We start from the raw sequence: 14,837 nt of genomic DNA on the forward strand, positions 1-14,837 counted from the left end.
CAATTCTCTTTCTCTCCCCTCTCTCTCTGTCTCTCTCTTTCTAAAATAAATAAATAAATAGAAATATTAGAGTGGTAAGCTTTTCCCAATTTGAACAATGACATCTAAATAATCCCAAGGTGGAAGACCCCTGTAGGAAACACTGAGGACAGATCTCAGTGACAGTGCCCAGTTTACATGAGGCCTACTAGTTCCTTCACATGTGAAAGTCAGTATTGTATTCATATGTCTTAATATTTTACTTAAGCAGTCATACTTAACCTGTTCAAAATAATTAGTCTAATAATTATCTATCATGATGCAGTCTATCCAAAATATTTTTGCCTCTTTTCCATGTTGAACAATTGCAAATTAGAGTGTGAACCATACTATGGAAAGTGGCTGGCTGGTAGTGTTTATTGGTAAATATAGTCATACAGATGCTGAATGCAGTTGCTGTGGTGTATGAATGATGTTAGAATACAGAGGTTGGCCATCACTCTATATACTCACAGGACTGCCATCTAGACCAGCAGGGCCCCTCTCTCCAAAGTCTCCTGGAAAACCCTGGCACAGAGACAGAGGAAGAATTTTGTTAGAGTCAAAATATGTTAAGAAGTCATTATGTGCCATATAACATACATAGAAACTAAGGTGGTCAATACAGAAATTTATTCATAGTTACTCAAAGAATCACTGAATAAGAGAGATGATAACCACAATTTCTGACTGATCAGTGCATTAGTTAACTTTAGTATTCCACATTGTTCCTGAGGCCACACCACAGAGAGTGACAGTTAGTAAGAAATTTTCATGCCTAAGTGTTTATACACAATATTACTCATACACATACCATCTTCAGATGTGGTCTATTCAGTGGATCCTCATATTCTTAGGATGCAGTGCAGGAAATTAAAGTATAAGGAAGTTACAGCCTTTGCACCAGGTTAGATGAAAACAAAGGGTAGGATTAGGATTTAAACATGAGTATTCTGATTTCAGAGTGGGATACTCTTTCTATGCTGCTATCACGAATAACTCATCCTTCCAAGATAGGTGATGAAAGCTGACTGTTCTTTTTGTTGTTGTTGTTGTTGTTTTTTTGAGGAAGGGTCTCACTCTAGCCCAGGCTGACCTGCAATTCACTCTGTATTCTCAGGGTGGCCTCGAACTCACAGCAATCCTCCCACCTCTGCTTCCCAAGTGCTGGTATTAAAGGCGTGCGCCTCCACGCCCAGCTAAGCTGACTGTTCTTTAAGTACTGACAGGTAGGGATAGGTATCATACAAATAAACACTGTAAATGCAAAAATGTGTTGCTAACATCAAATGTCTGCTGAGAATTCCACCTTGTAAACTACAAAGGAGAGGAAGACATGATAACCAGCTTTCTCGTGAATTCTTTGGCCAAATAACATAACACTCTGCTACTGTGACTGCGTAGCATGCACTTACCCTTTGTTCTAAAGATTTACCATTGCTGCTGTGAACTTCAAGGTAGCTTTTTCAAAGACTATTTTACAAAATAGTTTATATGCCTTACTACTGTAAACATGTCAATGATTTTCAGGTTAAAAACCTCATGAGCCGGGAGTGGTGGTGCACAGTGGTGCACACCTTTAATCCCAGCAGTTGGGGGGCAGACATAGGTGGATCACTGTGAGTTCGAGGCCACCCTGAGACTACATAGTGGTCAGCCTGGACTAGAGTGAGACCCTCCCTTGAAACAAAAACAAAACAAAACAAAAAACCTCATGAGTATAATAAAAATAAAAGTATAATATGATGGAGAATGGAATTTCAAAGGGGAAAGTGTCAGGGGGGAGGGAGGGAATTACCATGGGATATTTTTTTATAATCATGGAAAATGTTAATAAAAATTAACAAAAAGAAATATGACAAGAAAAAAAAATAAAAGTATACCATTGGACTTGTTTATTTATGCAAGCCAGCATTAAATATGATGTTTAACAGATTGCCAAATATCACTGGTTCCCCAGTACATTTGTGAATAAGTAAGTTCAATGACAGAAAGAAATGGATGATATATCTAAGACAAAACAGTTAACTTGTGCTAAAAGCAGTTTTTTTTAAATTCTGGAATTTGAAGATAATTCATAAAAAGCTGTGCAATTAAACTTACTACAGTAATACACCTTTCAGAAGTTATAGATGTTCAAACAGGGATTTTTCTCTCATTGTCCTGGGGAGTCAAATTCTGCTGTCAACAAACTTAAAAATTCTTTCTGCATCATTGCATTCAATATGAGGTAATACGGACATTTCAAAGCATTTGTAATGACAAGAGGAAAATTATTGTAATAAATCTGATAAATTAGAGGTAATTTATTTATTATTTAAAGACAGATCATAGGTAGGTTTCCCAGAAACCTCAGTGAAATAATTAGGAATGGGGAGCATATTGCATGACTGCATTACGGGGCCACCTTGGAATAGGCAGATTCATACAGGTGTAAAGCAGATTCGTGGGCTGAGGGCTGCTGGAGTAACAGGGCAAATGAAGAATGTTACTCAGCATTGGGTTTTCTTTAGGGGTGATGAAAACGTTCTAGCATTACATCTCACGATGGAGGTCTGATTCTGTGAATATATTAAAGTCTATCAACTTTATACCTTCAAAATGTGAATTCTGTGTTATCTGAATGATATCCCAATAAGACAAATCTTCAAAGTAACAAAGAATTGATCAGTCTGAAAAAGGGACAGTGTTGCCTAAAGGCATTTTTGGGAACTCACTCAAGACTGCCTAGACTCATTGCATGGGGCACCTGGGATTTATATCCTTCCATCCTTCCATGTAAAAAGGCTGTTCTCCAGTTCATGATTTCTTCCTAAGTTGGAGACAGAAGAGTGGGTGGGAAAGAACTAGAATGTTCTTCACATATTACAAACCCCAGGCTTCCTGGAATCAGCATGAAACAATAAATATTTCACTTTCAACTTCCTATTTATCTTCTGATCAGTTGACATATGTCACCTCTAGCTGTTCATCTGGACTTTATCCCTAAAACAATTCAGTTAACTTTGTAGTACCTATTTTAAAATTTGCATGTTTTTCTTCTTAGTTTATCACCTGATAACATTTCTTTTAACTCTCTATCCTATAAAGAGTCTATTTTATTACTTTTCATTCTACATACATGCTGATAATTATATTATCAATTTGTGAAACAATTTCACTTACTCTGTAGCCCAGGCTGGCCTTGAACTTATATTGAGTCTCAGTTTCTTGATTGCTGGGATTATAGGCCTGAACCACATGCCTGAAAACTTTTGAAATAATTTCTATCAAACCTAGTCATTTCTTGTTTTTATGAAGCAATATAATGGATGCCACTGAAGCATACGTTATATGTGGCTATAGATGGGACAGATAATATTTTTATTAAAAGAACATTGTGTCAATATCTTATGAACCACAACCACCCAGATAAATCATTCCTAAATTCACAACTCAAGAAAGATTTATATACATATATGAGGGTGTTTTTTCAAATAGCTGATATTTGTCATAAGTAATAGGGAACTAAAGTATAGTAGCAACAGCAGGCGTCTAACACTGTAGGGCATACTGAGGCAAGGTTATGTGCTGAGTCAGAGTGACATAATCACTCAACTATTATTTCAGAATATTTATTGTGTGATAGGCAGAGCCTTTTGAAATGCATATTCCAGAGAAAGTTTCTCTCTTGCTTGAGTCTAACAATGGTATTGTTATAAAACATAGCTGTTATCAAACATTATATGCAAGGGATGATACTCTCCGAGCTTGAATACATAGGTGGTGTTACTATTTAAGATCACCCATACATACTTGGTAGTATATTTAAATATCTTTAAAAATAGGGGATTTTTATGGTAGACTTTAACATATGAACATACAGTAATTTGACCATGTTCCCATCACATTATCCCTGTTTGTCCCCTCTCCCACGTTTTGTCCCCTGAGAACTTAACACCAACTCTTTCAAGGTAGTCGTTCCTCTGTTTTGTTATCTCATTCTTTGTGATCCTCTGCCTTCCATGTCAAAATGTTGATGGGCTCAGAAACATGCTGGCTTGTGGGGGTATTGGTAACCACTGTAGGTTCATGAATGAACCAGTCAATTCATGTTGGGAGGACAGCACCCCAAAGCATGCCTATGCACATTGTGACTCTTATACTCCTTCTCCTCTTGCTTACAAAATGTTCCTGTGAAATTGGAGACCTTGATAGCAATCTGTTCCAGTGTTGACCTCTCAACAGCCTCTTAGTTTTTACTTTGATGAGATTTGAATCAATGGAGAACTTCTTGCTCCATGTCCAATATAAGATTATTTTCTAACTCTACAAAGAAAGTCCAAAGCAATGCATATAGAATAATTAGGAAAATATGAGGATTAAAATGAGTAACCAACAGTTATGCTGACCTCATAGTACAGAATTTTTTTAAAAAAATAAGGCAGTACTCACCAGGCATGGTGACACATGCCTTTAATCCCAGCACATCAGAGGCTGAGGTAGAAGGATCACTGTGAGTTCAAGGTCCCTTTGGGCTACAGAGTGAGTTTGAGGTCAGCCTGGGTTAGAATGACAGCCTTCCTCAAAGAAGCCTCATAAATAAATAAAATACATCTTAAATAAATGAGTAAATAAAATAATGCTAGATACTTCTGGAGAATATATTCTTATTTGTATCAAAACTTATCCAAGGGGCTGGAGAGATGCTTCATCAGCTAAAGGCATGATTTTACAGTCTGCCAGTCTGGATTTCATTTCCTAGTATCCATATAAAGTCAGCATATTGTGGAACTCGGGTTTGGGGTTTGTTTGCAAAGACAAGCAGCCCTGGGGTGCCCATACTTGTTCACTTTCTCTCTCTCAAATAAAGTTTTAAAATACTGAAAAACATCCAATCTAAAGTAGACATAAGTAAAAATTATGAGGCAGTGATAATAGAAATAGTCATAGCTTAGCAGTTAAGGTGCTTGGAGTTTGTTTGGAGTGGCTGGAGGCCCTGGTCTACCCATTATCTCCCTCCCTCCCTCTCTCTATCTCTCTCTCATGTGTGCCTCTTTCTCTGTCTCTCAAATAAATAAATAAAATATTTAAAAATAATAACACCTTTCATCCCAGCACTTGGGAGGCAGAAGTAGGAGGATTACTGTGAGTTCAGGGCCATCTTGAGACTACATCATGAATTCCAAGTCAGCTGGGGTTACAGTGAAACCCTACCCTGAATAACTAAATAAAAAAAAGAAAAAAATACACTAATAAATATTACTGATATATAAATACATCTTTTTCCAAGCCTACATAATGGAAAGAGATCAGACTAAACTTGTCTAGGGTTAGAAATGCTAAAATAAAGTGTCCGGATAACCTTGATACAGTCTACTAATGAACATGTATTACCAAAGAATTTGGCATTTGAAATCCTCCCAGGATGAAACAGGATCCCTGTGGCCAAGGCTGGCTTGTGAAAGGCTATGTGGCACTCGCTCTCTCTGCAGCCTTCTTTCCTTACAGCGAGGACACCCACACATCAAAGGTCACGCTTATCCTCATAGCTGGACCTGGTGAGGGACTTCAGTAGGACTTGAGTTCAGGTCTCACTCACTGGGCCTCCCATTCTCAGAGTCATGTCTGTCTTGTTCTTAAAGATTGGCCATCACCTTGTACTGCTGTTCTGAAAACTGGAAACTTCCTTTCTCTCATTTATAAAATGGCCCAGTTGGTACACAGCACCCACCTCACTTTTCACGTTTCCTCAAAAGAGAATCCAGACCCTACCTAAACCCACACTAGGCTTATTGCTGTATACTTATTCTCATTGGGAGTACCTACAAAATCTTTGAATTTCCCTTTATGTTATCTACCCTGATCTTAATCCACGGCTAAATTTCCACACATAATAACAAATAATTGTATAATATAACAAGTTACCAAGAGAAAATGGCCATATTGATATTTCACTCAGAATATTTTCCACTTAAAACATTGACAAATGAACCTCCCCTCTTTCTCTCACAGAATACTAATGGATAGCTATGCTTGTCCTGGATTTTAATTGTCTAAATTAGGATGCACATATCCTGTCATGCATTGCATATAGCTAGCATGTATCCTCTTAATGTCAAAGTTTCTTAAAAATAAGTTCATTTACAATGAACAAGTGATAGAACAGTATTCTGGGACAGAATCTGAGGTCGGTCTTGTAATAACTGATGTGTGAATTAAATGACATCTTATACTAACTACTCATATTTTCATTATAAATATGACTAAATCATTTTGTGGTAGCAATTTATGTATCACATGCACAGTATAGCTCAGTATCAAACAGATATTTTATTACAAAAATTAGGAAAACTTGGATACATGTGCTTTTCAAATATAATTCTAAGAATTGAAACCTATTACCAATGTACATATTTTAAAGCAATAGAAGAAAGGATCTGAGGAATCATTTCATTCAACATCTTCCTACAGCTTTCTTGAACTCTCAATTTGAATTTAATAAAATCCTGTTGCATAATTTTATAACACTCTAAGGAGTAAGAAACCAGAAGTTGTGTATAAATCTTCCTGGATAATTTTATAATTCATTATAAAGTAGGAAAGTAGAAACATATGTCCTTGGTTAATATCTGTAGAAGATCAACGATACTAATTAAGTTAGTGGTTGTCAAAGGAATATAGGATGAGCTTTAGAAAATACTTGGTTTGCTCACCGATATCTACAATTTTACCATTGCTGCTCAGTATTAATGGGCAAAGTAACATTTTTAGCATTGAAAATTAGATGCTATTATAAATTATTTTCTTACTTTGTTTATTGAAATAAACATTGATAGGAGTACAATGGAAAGGAATAGAAGGCATGGAATAAAGATGTGAATAATGAAAATGGGGCCTGGAGAGGTGGCTCAGTGGTTAAAGGAGCTTGCTTGCAAAGCCTTCCAGGCCAACCTAAATTCCTCAGCTATCCACGTAAAGCCTAATGGCCATTAATTTACTTTGGCAAAAGACCATGGTATGCATATGTGCACATGCATACACACATACATATATAAATATAGATACATATTTTTTAAAGAATAAAGTTGAGACTAGAATTGACAAATTTGAACAGGTTTCAATTTTACATTTTGATTAGAATTATGACAGATGATAAACAGAAAGTCATTTCTGCTGAGGTTTGTGCATGGAGGAGGCTACCATGTAAAGAACATATCAACATATCCCTGTCTAATAGAGTTTAGTTAAACAGAACAGTGCTCAGAATTTTTAAGGAATGATGGTTGTGGCAATTTCCTTCCTGCTTGTTATCACTTGAGCTTTAAGGCCAATTGTGAAGGCGGGAAACTAGCTTTATTCCAAGTTTCTTCCCGCTTTGCTGGTTTTATCTTAACACTTTCAATATCATTGTCAAGATTTTATTCAAGTGTACCAAAATTTTAAGCGAAGCTATAACAAAAACTCAATTTTGCTCCTCATAGACTATAGAATAGCATTTAATACACACGCCCTAAAGCCTCCCTTTGAATCAAAATAACACCACACATAGGAGCTGGAGAGATGGCTCAGTGGTTAAGCGCTTGCCTGTGAAGCCTAAGGACCCCAGTTCAAGGATCAATTCTCCAGGACCCATGTTAGCCAGATGCACAAGGGGGCGCATGCATCTGGAGTTTGTTTGCAGTGGCTGGAGGCCCTGGAGTGCCCATTCTCTCTCTCTCTATCTGCCTCTTTCTGTCTCTGTCACTCTCAAATAAATAAAAAAAATGAACAAAACAAAATTTATAAAAATAACACCACACACAGAAGGAAGGTGGCCAATTCATGATCCATACAGTGTAATCAGGACAATGTGACCTGCCTCTCTAGCCAGTTCCCTCATTTGTTAGGTAATAAGGTATTATATTAGGTAGTATCAACTTTTCTCCCATGTTTGAAATTACTGTATTACATAGTAAAATTCAATTGGCTTTTTGTTTTGTTTTGTTTTCTGAGGTAGGGTCTTGCTCTAGCTCAGGCTGACCTGGAATTCACTATGTAGTCTCAAGTGGCCTCGAACTCATGGCAATCCTCACACCTCTGCCTCCCAAGTGCTGGGATTAAAGACGTGCCCCACCACGCCCGGCTTGGTTTGATTTTTAAAATCTGAAAAGACAAGAAGTTGTAAGCCATGTGTCTCGAGGCTCTCACCTGAAACAGCCATTTCAATAAATTGTAGGTCATGAAGTGGAAGCTAAACCATGCAGTCATGTAAGGTTGGGCTGGAACTGTGTTCACTTATGCCTTTAATTGTTCATGTATTTTCTGCAATATTTTAGTTCCTTACCATGAAGATAATCATCCCTTTCTGCTTGTGTAGTTAATGCATTAGACATATTACATTTTGAGTTATATTTAAGTCTAAATTTTCCCCTAGAGTCCCAAGTATTAGTTGGTATCCTACGAAAGTGGCAAAAATGAAACTGTTGAACAACACCTCTTATGGGGACACTAGCCACAAAGACACAAAAGACATCAATATTCTAAGAAGTTAGAAATACAGACAAAATTAGTTTACACCACTCTACAATGAGCCTCAAGGAAGGGTAATCAAGTTACCTGTCTTCCCTTTATGCCCTTCTTCCCACGGATCCCAGGAATGCCCTGGAATACAGAAAAGTGAAAAGCAAACATTTCTCGAATGAATGCATTGGATATTCCAGATTGTTTCCTGTGAATATGTATTAATGAAATATCAAAACCAGAGCTAACTTGTCCTCTAAACTAGTACGGTGTTCAGAAAAGCTTCAACATGTTCATCTTGCCAAGTAGCCCCTTCCCTTCTCCAAAAATAGATTCCAGGTTTCATTCAGGAGTACCTCCCATCCAGACTTCCAAATGGGGTCCTGCTTCTAACTGGTGAGAATAGTTATTTGTGCAGAAGTATACAGGCACACTACCAATAATTGCAAAGCAGACAAACAAGAATATCTTATTTTCTACAGCAAAAACAGGATGTTTTCATCTCTGTTGCCCCCTCACCTCCCCCCCACCTCCACTTGGCTATAAACAAAGTTAATTTAACCCCTGTACTGTCATCTTCCAGATTTATGAGAAACCAGTTTTTGGTAAGGCAAGGCAGATAGGAGGATGATATCACTATGCTCAAGGTCATTTTCTTCCTAGATAGCACCAAACTTTTGGATTTCTGATCACATAAGAAATAGAAGTGGGGCATAAATACTTTAACACCCAGGCTTTGGAGACAGAGCAACTGTCACCAGATTCCAACTTGACACCAATTATCTACATACATTCAGGGGCAAGCTACCTTCTCTGCATATGCTCAATATTTATTTATTTAGAGAAAGAGAAAATGAGAATGAATGGGAATGCTAGGACCTCCTGCCACGGCAGATGCATGCACCACCGTGTACCTCTGGTTTTACATGGGTACTGGGGAATGGAACCCAGATCATTAGGGTTTATAGAAAAGTGCCTTTAACCACTGAGCCATCTCTACAGCCCATGGGCCTTATTTTCTTAATCAATACCTCGAATGATAATAGTACCATAGATGTGATGGGCATTACAGAAGTTAAATTGCATAAATGTCTGCATAATGTCCTTCATTTTGATAACTGTACTGTTGCCATCAGCATCATACTTATTAATATTTCACTATTTTAAGCCACTTTGAGTTGGAATTTTCTGTTAACTGCTGCCTAAATCATCCTGCTTGATAGAATGATCACTTTGAGGTAACAATCCTTTGGAAGACTCGGGTACTCAGCAATCTATCAGCTAGGTACAGGGACACACAGCTATATGCCCAGCTACTCAGGAGGTGGAGGCAAAAGCACCGAGTTTGAGGCTAAACTATACCATATGGTGAACACTTAATAAAGAGAAGGGTGGCCTTGGATCAAGAAGGACCTCCTTACTTCTCTGCATAGATATATCTTCTGCTTGCTATATCACATTTGATGCAATATGAGTGTTGGCAAAAGTTGCTGCCAGAAGAAATGAATTGCTAGGTGCATAATGGGAAAATCATCTGATTTCACCAAGGACTGGACATTCTCATTGTTATTTAGCATATTTAAGGGCTCTGAACATCCCCTCTCTGTTGGGGTATCACAGTTAATTACACAAACCATTATTTAACTGATTCACTCAAAAAAACTACATATTTGAGAAAAACATTTAGAAAAGAATAATATGGTTTATTTTCATTTTCAAAATTCACTTTCTAGAAATAAAAGTTTTGACCTGATCTATATTCTTATAATGATTGGAATAAAGGCTTAAGTGCCTATGTTCTCTAATTTCAACTTTTGTTACAATGTACTAATATCATTTACTTTTATTTTTGTACATTAATACTGAATATAAATGAATAAATGCATGTAGAAATCATTAGACAGCATATAATACTAATTATGGCGAGACCACATTGCCAGATCTCAGTATCTGATTAACCATTTTATGTATTAAAACTCATTATGCAAAGGCTCATCTTTATTCATAAATATGTTCATTTACGAGCAGTTGTGTTCCTTGTTAAATTAAAGAAAATATATCTCTTGAGATGACATTCCCCCAAACACATGACCTGTCAAGAATTTATATTCAAATTAAAATTAATGAATTTTGAAGTAAAAATTCCATAATTCAACAATTTAATATTTAACACATATTTTTAAAATTTGAATTTAAACGTTTAACCATATATATTTATATCATGCTACCTACAAAAATGTCAGTAAGTTTAGGAAAAGTCTAATTACATTTCTAGCAGCTGATTTTTCTTAGACTTCACTTGCTCACACAATGTGACTGCTATCTGAGGATATGATCCCTGCCATTCATTATCGTAAGGAGACCACTTCAGAAGTAAAATCTGAAGAAAACAGCCTTACCCTTTCTCCTTCAGGTCCAGGTTGTCCTGCTTCTCCAGGAGGACCAATAAAACCCTTAAAGCAACAAAATAGTCTACATTATTTCACTTGAATATCCACACCACCGATAATTTTAAGTAAACATGCTTAGAGTGCTACATATATTAATATTCAATTTGAAAAATTAAAAATATTAATAACTTTCCCTCACATTTTTGCTTTTCTTTCAAAAGTTACACATCAATCTTTGTATTGATTAAATGATATAACAGCTAATAAAAACCAACAAGACTTTCACTGAGTTGTTATAGTGGTCAGAAAAATAGACTGTTCATAGAACTTACTAAAATGTAAGCCAGACAGGAAGTATGAAAAGACTCCAAGAAGTATATAAAGGGGATGGGAGAGGGCTCAGAGGGAAAAGACAAACCCAGGGACCTGAGTTTGGATACCCAGCATTCATGTAAAAGCGGGCATCGTGGACACACCTGTAATCCCAGGACAGGGGAGATGGAGACAGGAGGGTCCCTCAGATTTACGGGTCTCCTGGCTCAGTAAATTCTAGATTCAGCGAGAACCTTATCTCACAAAATAAGATGGACAAAAACTGATGAAGACACCTGATACTGACCTCTGGCCTCTGCATGTATACACACATGCATGAGCACCCACATGTGTGTGCTCACAAGCACACACACACACACACACACACACACACACACACACACAACGTACATATTGAAAAAAAGAAGTCAGACAAAGATCCCTTCCAATATGGCAGGGGTGCCCTTGAGATAACGCTAAAGCAAGTGAGCCCTGAATCAGCAGAGACTAGGGAAAGCCTATTTCAAGATGAGCAATTATAGCAAGTGGAGACACAGGAGCTACTTAAGAATAATCGCAGCACTAGCCAAAAAAATAAAGAGAAAAATTAAATCAGTTACTTCTGCCGAGCGTGGTGACACACATCTTTAATCCCAGAAATTGGGAGGCAGAGGTAAGAGGATCTCTGCGAGTTCAACGCCACCCTGAGACTACATAATGAATTCCAGGTCAGCCTAGGCTAGAGTGAGATCCTGCTTTGAAAAAACAACAAAATTAGTTACTTCTCCTTCCATTTTTTTCCCTCTGTTTCTCTCTCTCTCCCTCCCACCTGGTGCTACTGGGGGATTTTGGTATAATCTCTCAAACTGTCTCATTAAAGACTAAATCAGAAAAATTGAGATCTGTGATTTTAACAAATGTTTTTTAAACTTAGTTGTCAAAACCTGAAACACAATATAAAAGGGATATGGCCTAGGTAGCAATTTTTGGTACAAAAGGGAAGAAAAGAACAACAATAATGGCATATATATATATATGGATATATATATATGTATATATATATATATGTATATATATGTATATATGTATATATATATATGTATATATACATGTGCATATATATTACACTGCAAAATGGTATAACGATCTCAAAGTTATATAAGTCATTGATGCAGAAAGAGAAAATGAGTCCAAAATAGCTCTATAATGTCAAATATATTTTGCCACTCATGTATTGTTATTAGCTCATGCCCATAAGAAGCTCTCAGACTCAAATAACTGTAGACTCGGGTAGTTATCCCTGCCCTATGCTAGTCCCTGGACTTTGAGAATGGGAATCTCATTTAATCATCACAGTTAACGTGATTTAAGTGAAAGGCAAGTTCATCATTTCTATTACATAGGAAAGACGAGGCCCAGGTCAATTACATCTAAAGGCACAGAGAATAAGGGTCCCAGAATCTGGTTGGTCCATTGGCCTCCATAGATCATGTTCTACCACCAGTTTAAACCCAAGCCAGCCTGTCCATTTTAGTGTAGTTTCTAAACAAACAAACCAACAAACAAAATGAACCATGGTCTTTCCCCATTATATTTTTACTCACTGCAAGGATAAAGAATTGAGCTAATGGCGATTTGATTCTAGTTGCAGCCAATGGTGACAGTCAAAGCTAACTTTCTCAGCTGCTTTTTCCTTATCTGGAAAATGTGGATGGCAGACCAGTCCACCTACTTCTACAGGACTGATGGTAACGTAAAGAAAACGCATGGTGGGCTGGAGACATGGCTCAGCACTTAAGACATTTGCCTATAAAGCCTGATGACCCAGGTCTGAGTCCCCAGTAACCACACAGCTTATGCACAAATGGACCAAGTGGCACATGTATCTGGAGTTCGTTTGTAGGGTCTAGGGGCCCTAGTGGGCCCACTCTACCACTCTCTCTGTCTGCATATTTATGTTTGCAAATATATTAATAAATAAAATATTTTTAACAAAAAATATGCTAAAGTTGAATTAAAAGAATGCAGCATAATTATTGCAAATGTTGTTTAAATAACTGATGTATTCATTTCTATTTTGTTAATAAAATGCATAAATGTAGGCTTCTACAGCCATAAAAGTGAAAATAGCAGACTTTGCATGCTTCATTCTACTTTTATGTGAACATACATAACAAATTGATGAAAATGATTACTTACCCATACACCTTTAGGACCTGGATTGCCTTCTGGTCCAGCTAATCCCTAAGGTAAACAGAGGATGTCATCATGCCACAGTACTTTTTTTTATCTTATGAGAGAGAGAGAGAGAGAGAGAGAGAGAGAGGGAGAAAATTGGTGTGCCAGGGCCTCCAGCCACTACAATTGAACTCCAGATGCATGAATCACCTTGTACACATGTTGCACCTTGTGTGTCTGGCTTACATGGGTTCTGGGGAGTTGAACCTGGGTCCTTAGGCTTTGCAGGCAAGCGCCTTAACTGCTAAGATATCTCTTCAACCCATGCCATAGTACTTTTAAAGAGTTAACAAAAGATTAGAAATATAAAGCATATTCAGAAATATAAAGAGGTATCATTTTCAAAATTTATAATGCTTTATACCTAAAGATATTACAAATATTCAAAGAATTTCAGAACCAAGGAGGCATTGCAAATAATGTGTACATAAATGTATTTCAGTTATGCAAACATAGCCTGTTAACACATTTTTTTCAGGCACAACAAACCTTTTGTTACTACTTATTTATTTGCAAGCAAAGAGAGAGAGAGAGGCGGGGGAAGGGAGGGAGGGAGGGAGGGAGGGAGGGAGGGAGGGAGGGAGGGAGGGAGGGAGGGAGAACTGATGTACCAGTGCCTCCAGCTACTGCAAACAAACTCCAGATGCATACACCCTTCTGGGAATCTGGATTTATGTGGGTACCAGGGATTGAACCAGGGTTGTTAGGCTTTTGGAAGCATCTTAAGTGCTGAGCCGTCTCTCCAGCCCACAAGAAACTTTTTTTAGTTAAATTATTTCTCATTAGAAGCTTATCCACATTGTTTTAGACAGTTATTCTAACTTATTCTAAAATATATTCTGGTATGTTTTTAAGACATGGATACATTTTAAACTTCACTAGCCATATGCTCAAGTGTTCAAATTTTATTTTCCTGTTGACACATGCCATCAATTGATGGTGAGAATATAATAAACACTACCTCTGGACATTGTAAATGCCTAAAAATTGAATTTTTTCAACAACAGATTCATTGTTGACTTTTCATTTCCCTTATTCGTGAGGATAATCAGGATAAACACAGCTTTCTGCATTTGATTAATTCACTCGAGAGATAATAATTTCATGGAAATCTGGAGAAACTTGATTGTTAGTCTATGTGAAGTAATTAGAGAAAGAAATTAGAAGGAAATTACACATGAAATGAGTAGAATGAATTTTTTAAATTATACAAGAAGCTTCATTCCATTCAGATGCAAGTATCAGGTAGTGGTACAGGTAGTACCACAAATTTCCCGAGGACTTACAATGTGTCATTATAGAGTGCTCACTATAGAGCCTTTAACACCAGTCAATGGCAATAGTAAAACGTCAACATGGGGCTGTTCTAAGATGTTATTAAACTCTTGGACAATTTAA

General features: G+C 37.1%; 1 protein-coding gene across 2 annotated transcripts in view; it reads right to left on the reverse strand.

Moving 5' to 3' along the window:
- The window catches only part of Col24a1 (collagen type XXIV alpha 1 chain), a 298,351-nt gene that overhangs the window by 227,210 nt on the left and 56,304 nt on the right, over positions 1-14,837 (reverse strand). For both annotated transcript variants that reach the window (XM_045137919.1, XM_045137918.1), the window contains exons 10-13: positions 13,401-13,445; positions 10,899-10,952; positions 8,596-8,640; positions 493-546 (exon numbers count right to left, since the gene is read on the reverse strand). In XM_045137919.1, the coding sequence (XP_044993854.1) occupies positions 493-546; positions 8,596-8,640; positions 10,899-10,952; positions 13,401-13,445 (198 nt within the window). The remainder of the gene's footprint in view (positions 1-492; positions 547-8,595; positions 8,641-10,898; positions 10,953-13,400; positions 13,446-14,837) is intronic.

This window comes from Jaculus jaculus, chromosome 19 (genome assembly GCF_020740685.1).
Source record: "Jaculus jaculus isolate mJacJac1 chromosome 19, mJacJac1.mat.Y.cur, whole genome shotgun sequence".
Taxonomy (NCBI): domain Eukaryota; kingdom Metazoa; phylum Chordata; class Mammalia; order Rodentia; family Dipodidae; genus Jaculus; species Jaculus jaculus.